The following is a 10,262-nucleotide window of genomic DNA, read 5'->3' as shown; positions in this document are numbered from 1 at the left end:
CATGTGGTGCTGGGGATTGAACCGTGGTCCCTGTGCTTTGCTAAGCTTGTTCTAAGTAGGTGCTTTAGACCACTGAGCCATCTCACCAGCCCCAAGTAATTAGAATTTTAACATTGTAAAATTAATTAAATATGGAGGAAAGGTTGATTTCTTGGGTGATTCTGGTTTAGTTGCCCAAGTAACTGTTAGTTCCCCCTTACTTAGATGGGAAGCAGGTAGAAGCCCAGATTGTATTGCAGAGATGAAGGTAGTCGTCCCTTAGAAATAGTTAATAGACTGATGGTTACCTTGGGCTGCATCACAGCTTTGCTCTTTGCTAACTGTTAGACTGGTAAGCTCATACCAAGTGAGTATATACTATGCGTTATGAGCCTGGGCAAATGGCTGTATGTCTTTTTGCCTTAGTGTTAGTACCTTATACATAAGGTAAAGAATACAGCTATTTTAACCCACTTTAAGTACTGTGCCTGTGCCAGTAGGTGGTAGTCTCAGTGTGGGTTAATATGAGGCTGGATGATAGGGGTCAGTAATGTTCAGAAATTGATGGAGGTTGGATTTGAGGTGATCTTACAGAACAAAGAGTGGTCTCCATTTGGAGTGGAGGTGGGAGGTGGGGAAGCAGGGCCTAATGTGCGTTGTTGGAACCAGTGTTCTTGACACCCATGATTATGCAGGTTTTCATGCAGAGATAAAATAGCAAAGGATTTGAAAGATCTGAGGGTAAGACAGGCCCTTGGTCGTCCCTGTGAAAAGCTGATACCCTACTTGCCTTTACACCAGGAGAGCTACAGTAACAGCACTAAAGGTCTTAAACTTCTAAAAATTCCTATGTTCCACCTCTACGTAACTCAAAATAAAAGCAATCCTAACCTGTAAAATAATGTAACAAAGTCCAATAAAGTTTTTTACTTTTTTCTCATAGCTTTGATATTATTTGAAGTAAGACTTTTTTAAATTGGGGTGAGTGTCTCTCCTTTGGCTGGTTATGTTTTTTTTTTTTTTAAATTTTTTTTTTTTATTTATGTGTGTGTGTGTGTGTGTGTGTGTGTGGCCAGCTCAGCCCACCAGGGGGCGGGGCTGACTGGCATGTGGTGCTGGGGGATTGAACCGCGGTCCCTGTGCTTTGCTAAGCCTGTTTCAAGTAGGTGCTTTAGACCACTGAGCCATCTCACCAGCCCAAAAAGACAAAGATTTTTTTTATTTTTTATTTTTTTTTGGCAGAACTGGGGATTGAACTCAGGCTCTTGTGCTTGCCAGGGAAGCACTTTATTCCACTGAGCCATCTCCCCGGCTCCATATGTCTTAAGAATTTTCATTCTGCCTTTTTTTTTTTTTGGCAGAACTGGGGATTGAACTGAGACCCTTGCACTTGCCAGGCAAGCGCTTATTCTACTGAGCCATCTCCCCAGCCCTTCATTCTGCCTCTTAATGGAAATGTAGTTGTCCACTTCTGACTTAACTAAATTGCATTATATTAGTGTTGCATGATGACACAGATGTGAATAATGCCAACATTTTGAGTAAGCCCAGGATTGTACTTCACAGCAGGGGAATACTTGGAATCATTAGACCTCAAGCTGTCATTTCACCCCAAATGAGTCATTTGGTGTCTCTTCACTAGGAACAGGCCTCTCTGTCCCTAGGGCTGCTGACAGAGGGCCCAGTCCTGGGTCAGTGGGATGTTCTAGCTAGGAATGCATCAGACCACAGTGGTAGCTGCACCTTGCCCTAGTGGCAGCGGTGAGAAAGCTGGTAGGCCCATGTTGGATTAGTTCACTTCCTAGGTTGGTCATGTAATGTACTTGACTGGGAAACAGAACTTGATAACCAAAGATAACTACTGAAGAATGACCACCCACTTGGCTATCAGTATTGCTGTTGATGTTCTGGATTAAACCATGACTTGGATCTAATTCCAAGCAGCATGCCCTTTTTGTATATGTCTTTGCTTGACTTTAGTTTTCTTTGTATACATCAAGCTGCAGTATTTAGGTAATAATACTAAATTGATTTATGTAGATTGATGGCAGATACCTTATTAATAGGAGCTGCTGTTCCTCTCCTGTTGTGATCTGTCCATCCTGTTCCTAGGCACCCAGATCCATCAGCTAGTGGCGTCCTGATCACTGCTGGTGCTTGTGTCCTCAGGTGAAGAGTAATGATTAGACACTACCTAACCGAGCGTGTTAAGCAGTGCTTGGATGTATCTGCGTTCCTGTAAGGTGGTAGATACCCTTCATCTCCCTTTATAGGTCAGACTGAGTGATGCTTACAGAGGTTAATAACTTGTCCAAGATGACTGAGGAAGAGGCAAAGCCTAAGTAAACAGGATTTAACTGGAGTTCTTTTCTCACACAGACCTTACTGTCTTTGGGTCTACATAGAAACATAATGGGAATCACCTGGCTCATAGATAGCTCCACACAACATTTAAATGAAAGTTACTGCTATCACCTGGAGGCAGCCACTAGTATCTTACTAGGTCATTCTATCTGTAGGGGTTGGCATCTAGTCCGATAAGAGCATGGACATTGGTTAAAAAGCTGGATTTGGTGGCACATGCCTATAATCCATGCACTCAGGAGGCTGAGGTAGGAGGATCCCAGGTTTGAGCTCAGTTTGGGCAACTTAGTGATCCAGTGAGACTCTCGAACAAGAAAAATAAAGGCCTGGGGAGGGTAGCTCAGTACAAAGGTTCAGAGTACCATCCCCAGTCCTGGGGGTAAAAGTCCTTCAGTGGTACCCTAGAGGATGTCATTCACCAGCTTTATTTGGTACTGAAGATAGATTGAAGGCACTGAGCTGCACCCCTGCCCTGCTCACCAGCTTCAAGTGCATAGTTGTTTCGCTGCACACCCATAACCTGATGAATGGGCACTGACAGAACAGGGCCTCTGTTGCTGCTCCTGACATTGCTGTTTGGTAGGGACTGGAGTTGTTAGCTGATTTTCCAAAGTGAGAGAGACTGCTTAAGCTCCACAGCCTCCTCAGGAAAGGCTGGTGTCCAGAGCCACTTGTGCGGCTGTATGAGGACTTCCTGGTTGTGCCATCAGAAGCCCGCATCCTTTAAAAAAAAAAAAAAAAAAGGAAGCCCGCATTCTGTGTGGAAGTGTCAGCTGCCTCCCCACACCTGGCCTGCCCTGGGGACCCAGCTGCTATCTCCATAAAAACACACAAGGTGACCGGTAAAGACAGCTTAGCATGCATGGTACCAGAGTTGCTCAGGCCACACCATCAGAACTGCTGCGTTATTTTTCCAGAGAAGAATCTTTTCTCCATGAAGAAACTTGCTCCCTCTGTAAAACATTCCTATGTTCTTTCTGTGTTCTCGGGGGCTGCCTGCCTGGGGGCGTGTATGCTTGGCAGCAGGCAGCAGGTACTCCTGGTCCACCTTGAACACCAGTTCTGCTGCTGTCACCTTGCTGTGCTTCAATAATGCTGCTTCCTGAAGGCTACCTGAAGATGAAATGAGATTGTGTTGTGTGTGTACTTAACACACGTGCTCACTTTCCTGAGCAATTGGGGATGGGAGGCTGCGAGCTGAAACACTGGCACATGGCTTCTACTAAACGCAGCTGGCTTCATTCTCTATGCTGCCTGGAATAATCTCAGTGCATGTGGTACGTGGGGGCAGCCAGCCCAGCAGCTGCTACGGTGCCCTCCTCGCTTCCCCTAGAGGGAGGCTCTGCCTGTCAGCAGACCTCAGACTATGCACCCAAACTGTCATCATCACAAAAAGTTCCACACATACTCAACCTTAAAGGAAGTTTTATTAAGACTGAGTCATGCATACTGAAGTTACATATTTTCACCACTTTGACTTAGAAAAATGCACTAGAAAAATAAACATTTGGTCAAAACAAATACTGAAGTAGATGAACCCGCCACCATGTCCCTATACTCAAAAGTCAAACTGAATTTCAGTTTGAAGCAAGGAATGTGACCAGTGGCCGAAATGGTGCCCCAGACTACGCAGGGAAGTAGCCCAGCTCCCACTCCATCAGGGTGGTGCTGGAGGCTTGTGGCCACAGAGAAGTTTCAAGTATTTCACTCATCCATGCTCCCACCTGGTGGCCAGGCAGTGGAGGCACGTCCATAGGAGCCCGCACAAGCAGCTGGCGCACTGCCTGACTAAACGTGTTGCCTGGTGAGGTTTTGAAAACCAGTGTGTTGCTGTCATCTCTGTCAGTCACACTGGACATTCTCATAAAGCAAGCTCCTGTTCTGTCATTTCCAACACACCATTTATTCTGAGTCAGGACAGCAGAAAGGAGCTCAGATTTACAAAGCTGACAGTTCCCAGCACTGAGAGCTGTTACCAGGACTGGTGTCAGTGCCCAAGCAGTCCCCTGTCTGGAGTCTCCCTGCCTCTTATGGCCCTGGGACAGCCACACTTACATTAGCCTAGCTAATGTCTTACTCTCCAAACAAAGATTTCAAAGGAAAACCTGAAAAGCGGACAACTTTTAAATGAGGTAATAATGCCACAACAAGATAGCTTTTGCTGCTCAAATGGAAAAGTAATTCCATGACTGATCTGAGGGTGAGATGACATTTACAGGAACTGCCCACTCAAGGCTAATGGCTCACAAGAATTCAAGGGAAGTGCTTCCTGTCAACCCTGCTCTTTTTGGAAGAGCTGTTATCTGGTAATCTCCAGTGCTTACACGCCTGAGTTCCTTCCTCCAGAAAGCAGGATGAAGTAGGAGCAATGCCAGGCCACCTCGGCCAAAACCAGGAAAGTCAAGGTGCAAAGCCAGGGTTGCACTTCTGGCTGTTGGGTAGACTTCATTTGCCTTTCCTCATGAAGACAGAAAAGAAAGTCTCTAGGAAGAGGCACATTTTTCCAGAATTCTGGGTAGGGGGATAGGGAATAGAGGAGGAAGAAAATCCCTATGTACCTAAGCTCACAGAGTGATTTAGAGCCTTTAGTTCCCAACATATTTAGACCTAATTTTCCTAAATTCACCTGTAGAAAAAAGAAACCTCTTGTGTATAATGTTCCTATGGCAGTAAAATCAATTAGATGCCAGGAACAGAAGGGTCAGAGTTCATAGTGTAGGTCCCCTTTTTCCTATAGATTGAGGGATATGAAGAGGCTCAGTCAGGGCCACCTAGGACAGAGCTGGCACTCAATTCGAGTATTGCTTTCTCTTTCTTCCCAGTGTACTACAGTGGATGTGGGGAAGTTAATTTCCGTGTGTTTGTGAAACACAACTTTCCCCTGATGGAAAACTCCCCAGTTTTCAATGTTCACTTGTTGGCTCCTCCAGGGCTCTCCCTACTACTAAGCATCACTCATGGCAGCCCCGCAGGTCAACATAAGCACCCTGCCTTGGTTTGCACTGGGGAGATCCTGGTTCACAGCTTGGTCCAAACCTCCTGAGGTGCGAGACTTTGATCACTCTCTGTAGCCAAACACAGAGCATAGCTGCTCCTGGAGCAGACCAACCCTGGCTGACTTGGCTCAGAAACTAAAATAAATTCTGGGTCTAGCCAGAAAGGCCCAGGAGATGGGCAACATCCTTTTTGGGTTCTTTCTTTGTACTAAAGATTGAACCCAGGGAAACTCTTAGCACTGAGCTACATCTTCAGTCCTTTGTGTATTTTTTGAGACGGCCTTGTTAAGCTGCCCAGACTGGTCTCCTTAGCTTTTGATGCTCCTCAGCCACCTGAATAGCTGGAATTAAAGGTGTATGCCAGCGTGCCCAGCTCCTGGCTGGTCTCACACACTTCATGAGTCTGGCTATGTTAGTCACACAGACAAAGGCAACTGGCCAGGAACGTGGTAGGGCTTAATGCTTGATCCCTCCTTGTCTAGTTCTGTTGTATTTTCTTTCTCCCCCAAAACCTCCCACTGGTTCTTCCATCCAGGCTGCTGGGTTCTGCAGGTCTGCTTCAGCCATCCTCCCCCTCAGGTCCTGTTAGCAGCACTGGTCCATTGCCGTCAGGTGGAACTAAGGGCAGTGAGGGGTATGCATTTTGGCACTTCTGGCTCAGCCAGGACCCTACAGAATCCAGGGTTAGTATCTAAGATAAAAAGAACTGTCCCTAAAATTAGCATTAATGCGGTACATAAATTAATTTCTACCAAAAATTTACCAAGATATCTCTTAAATTGCTGTAAAGATGAACAGCTAGGTAGCACAGATTGAGCTTTGAACTTCGGAGTGCTGTTCTCTAACTGCACAGCCTAAATGTGCAGAGAAGGAAGGGAGAAGCACAGCAAGCAGTACTCCATAATCACAAGAATGAATATGAAAGGAAGTAGGTGGGAAGCCACCAGATGAGCCATCCAGTACGTATGCTGCCTGGGTTAAGGCTGACGTCTTGGCTGGGAGGATCTAAAGTGCTGAAGTAGAGAACTAACATTCAGGCTGAAGAAACTCCAGCAGTGTGGGAACATGGGGGCTCAGAGGTGACCCAGCAGTAACCTGCCCCTACGTGTATTTCCAAAGATGAATGAAAGCAGCTCAAGTACTCTAACCACCACAGCCAGGTGTATGTCTGCCACTAGTGACTCGGGATGGCAGGAATTCATCCAAGATCCAAGTTCACCTGGAGGCCTGACCAGTGCAGTGTTTTTATTAAAGACAGGTTCTCACTGTGCTGTTCCAGACTGGCTTCAACTTTGTTATTCTGCCTCAGCTTCCTTAGTGGCTGAGATTACAGGCAAAAGCTGTCCTCTTATTAAAGTTTAACCATCACCAGAACAGGGAAAAAGTTAGTGTCATTGAGTTCCAGAATATACGTTTTTTTTGTGTGTGTGGTGGTTCTGGGGATTGAACCCAGGGCCTTTGCACTGAGCTGTATTCCCCCAATTTTTATTCTGGGGTGTTTTGGACAGGACTTCATGATGTAGTTCAGGCTGGCCTTGAACTATGTAGCCCAGGCTGGTTTCAAACACAGTGATCCTCCTGCCTCAGCCTCCTGAAAGCTAAGGTGTATGTTAACATGCCTACCTGCTTGTGCTGCACTTTAAAGGCTGGGCCAAATGATACTTGTTCATAGAAAGCCCTGTGTATACCACAAAAAACCAGTATCCAACTATTTGCATGGAAGTGGTCATCTATCTAGTCAGAAAATTGAATTTTTGCCAGCCTCATTTTACAGACAAGAAAGCTGAAGCCCACAGGGGCCCATGTCTGGTCCACGCACATCTGGAGCTCAGGTCTCTGACTCCTAGGCCAGAACTCCTTTAGCTATACAGGCCTAGCATCCACGACTTTACTTACGTTGAGCAAAATCAGATAATTCTAGAACCCTGTGTGACTCCATGGAAAACCAGGGCTAAGGCTTTATAGGTCTGGGGGAAGAAGTCTCTTGCAAAGATTTGACCAGTGAGTCCAGGGATACTCAAGCCTCTGGCTCCCAGATTTGGTCAGGGAGTACCGCTTGGGTCCTGGTACTTCCAGGATCAGCTAAGGCGCTTCCCAAACCCAGTAATGGCAAATGGGGCCAGACCTCGGCCTTGAAGATTCCTGATGAGCAACAGGTATACAGTTAAGGTTCAGATGAAAGACAAAGGTCCCCCAAGCCTCATATTTGGCCACCTCATGGGCCTGGCCGAAGTGTTTCAGAGGAGTAGGTGACTGGCCAGTCAGGTTTTCTCCAGAAAGGTAAAGCAACTTTGGTGCTGACTTTTCTTGCTTCTGAGTAAGAAAGATGAGTAAGAACTAGAGTGTGCAAATGTTTGCGAATCACACTGGGGATATTTTCCACATATCCCAGCAATAATACAAGTGGCCAAAGGCTTGCTGTTCCCGTGATGGCCTGGCCTTCACAGCTCTCCAGGCTGTTCCTTCATGCTACCATTTCATTATAAGAAGCAAGACAGGCCTTGGCACTTAAGTTCTTACGAGTTTCTAAGAAGCAAAGGAGAGGGTTTAAGCGAGGCGACACACCCAGGGGCTGGCTAATAGCAGGAATACAGCTGGGACTTCACAGCTCGCATAGAGTCATCACACTGTGCATCGGAGGTGAGCCCCTCGGGCAGCTGTGCGTGGCCCAGGATGCTGTTGCAGGCGGGTACGGGTTGGCAGAACTCTCTCACAAAGTCTTCCTCGGAGGCCAGGAGCACTGCGTGCCAGGTGGCGGTGTCCAGCTCTCCAGCTGTGCCCCCGTACTCTTTGGGGAGAATGTTTCTGGGAAGGCTTGTGTGGAGAGAGTTTAGGTCAGATCCATGGAGAAAGAACTGAAAGGAAGTAGACACACATCCTTAGTTTGGTGAGCAGTGTAGCAGTCTCCCTTGAGGGAAATGTTCAAATAAATGTGTGCTGAGTGAGGAAGGGTTGATAGGAACCTTGCACCTTCCAGATCCTCAAGTCCCCAAAGCTTGGCACATTCCTGATTCTCTTTTCCTCCTAGGGCACACCCTGTCGGCTGGACCTGCCGATTATATTGTGTCGAATCACTTCACTGCCAGCTAGTTGTGCCATGCGGTCATCACTTCCCTGAAGTCTCACATCAGCCCCCTATCTAGCCTGCTTGCCCCCACTCTTGTCTCACTATATAGCCTGGACTAGGTCATCACTCCCCTATTTATGACCTAGCAGAAATGTCACCAAAGCCAGAGTCTGGACATGGACCACAAGGCCCGCTGAAGACTGGTCCCATTACTTGTCCACCTCCTCTGGCTATTCCCCTTCTAGTTCCAGCATCTGCCATGCCAGCCTCCTGTCAGCACCCCAGCAGGCCATGCCTGCCCCCATTTAGTTGTGCGGGACTGGTCTACCAGCTGCCCATATGGCTTGCTCCCTCTCAACACTTTGCTCAGATGTCAACTTAGTGCCACCACCTCTAACCGCCCTACTGTAATACTGTAAGCTTTTTTTCATCTCTTATACTCATTATCCTTTTATTTGCTTTATTTCTTTCTCTGTAGCACTAGCCACATTCTAGTACCAGGTAATATAATACTGCAGTGTCTATGTGTCTCTTTAGAATGTAAGCTTCTCAAGGGCAGGGATGTGGGTCTGCTTTGTCCATCTCGTACATAGTAGTTGGTCAATAAATGCCTTAGGATGAATGAGTGAACACACAAGGGAACAAATAAACCTGTCCAAAGGTTGCTTGGTAAAAGTTCCAGTCTTTAGCAACCTGCATACTCACACACACCCGTAGAGGGAGCCCACTAAATTAGCAGTACTCAAGGCCAACCTGGCACTTAGCAAGACCTTGTCTCAAAGAATAAAAAGCCGGGGCTGGTGAGATGGCTCAGTGGTCTAAAGCACCTACTTAGAATAAGCTTAGCTAAAGCACAGGGACCGCGGTTCAATCCCCCAGCACCACATGCCAGCCAGCCCCACCCCCTGGTGGGCTGAGCTGCCCCCCCCAATAAAAAAAATTAAAAAAAAAAAAGAATAAAAAGCCTGGGTAGGAATAGCCAGGCATGGAAGCACATGCCTGTAACTCTAGCGTGCTGGGAGCTAAAGTAGGAGGATTCCCAAGTCTGGATAAATTACCTGAAAATGTAGCAAGACCAAAATAAAATTAAAACCAAAAATGTCTTAAAAGAAATTTTAAAAAGGATTGGGGACGTAGCTCAGTGCAAAGGCCTGAGGTTCAGTTCTCAATACTATAAAGAAAAAAGGGAGAAGGGAACACTAGAGATGTAGTTCACTGTTAGAGGGCTCTGGGGTCAGTCCTTGGTACAAAAAGAGAAAACAAACCCAGAAAGCCTAAGGAAATGGGAAAACCATAGGTCCTTGCTGAGGTGCTGAAGTCTTCTGCGATGGGGTCTGGAAATGGAGATCTGGATTTTAAGTTATTCCCTTTGCAATGTTGTGATTCTCTATCTGTATAAACTTGATGCAGTCTGTGGAGAAACTAGCATGTTCTGAGGCCCAGGGAAGGAGGAAAGAAGCAGCATTACAGTCAGTCCTGGGAAGGAGGAAAGGGCTCCTGGGTCAGACAAGCAGATTGGTCTTTCACACTGTCATTTCCCCTCTGGAATGTGAGTTAAGCTGACAACTCACACAGCTCATAAACCTTAATTGCTGCTCAAATTTACACAATAAGATACAGATTAAGTAGACAGAAAAACTGAAACACCTTTTTTGTCCATGTTTGTTTTTAAGACAGGGCCTTGCTGTGTTGCCAAGGGTGGTGTTAAACTGCTGTGTTCAAACAGTTCCCACTTGGCCTTAAAACCTGTACTTGGAGAGCAGCATTGTTAAATCCCAGGGTGTTCTGTGGACCCTTGAGGTACGACCCACTTGACATATGAACAGCTTGGGTTATGACCAGAATTTTATGGTATG

General features: G+C 46.5%; 1 protein-coding gene across 8 annotated transcripts in view; it reads right to left on the bottom strand.

The window, feature by feature from the left end:
* Nucleotides 1-3,751: 3,751 nt before the first annotated feature.
* The window catches only part of Ttpal (alpha tocopherol transfer protein like), a 30,227-nt gene continuing 23,716 nt past the window's right edge, over nt 3,752-10,262 (bottom strand). For all 8 annotated transcript variants that reach the window (XM_023714942.1, XM_023714944.1, XM_023714943.1 and 5 more), the window contains one exon: nt 3,752-8,194. In XM_023714942.1, coding sequence (XP_023570710.1) covers nt 7,916-8,194 — 279 coding nt within the window. In that variant the 3' untranslated portion in view covers nt 3,752-7,915. The remainder of the gene's footprint in view (nt 8,195-10,262) is intronic.

This window comes from Octodon degus, unplaced genomic scaffold, assembly GCF_000260255.1.
Source record: "Octodon degus isolate 3935 unplaced genomic scaffold, OctDeg1.0 scaffold00037, whole genome shotgun sequence".
Classification (NCBI taxonomy): Eukaryota; Metazoa; Chordata; class Mammalia; order Rodentia; family Octodontidae; genus Octodon; species Octodon degus.
The sequence above is the reverse complement of the archived record's forward strand: the minus strand, read 5'-3'. Positions and strand labels throughout refer to the sequence as shown.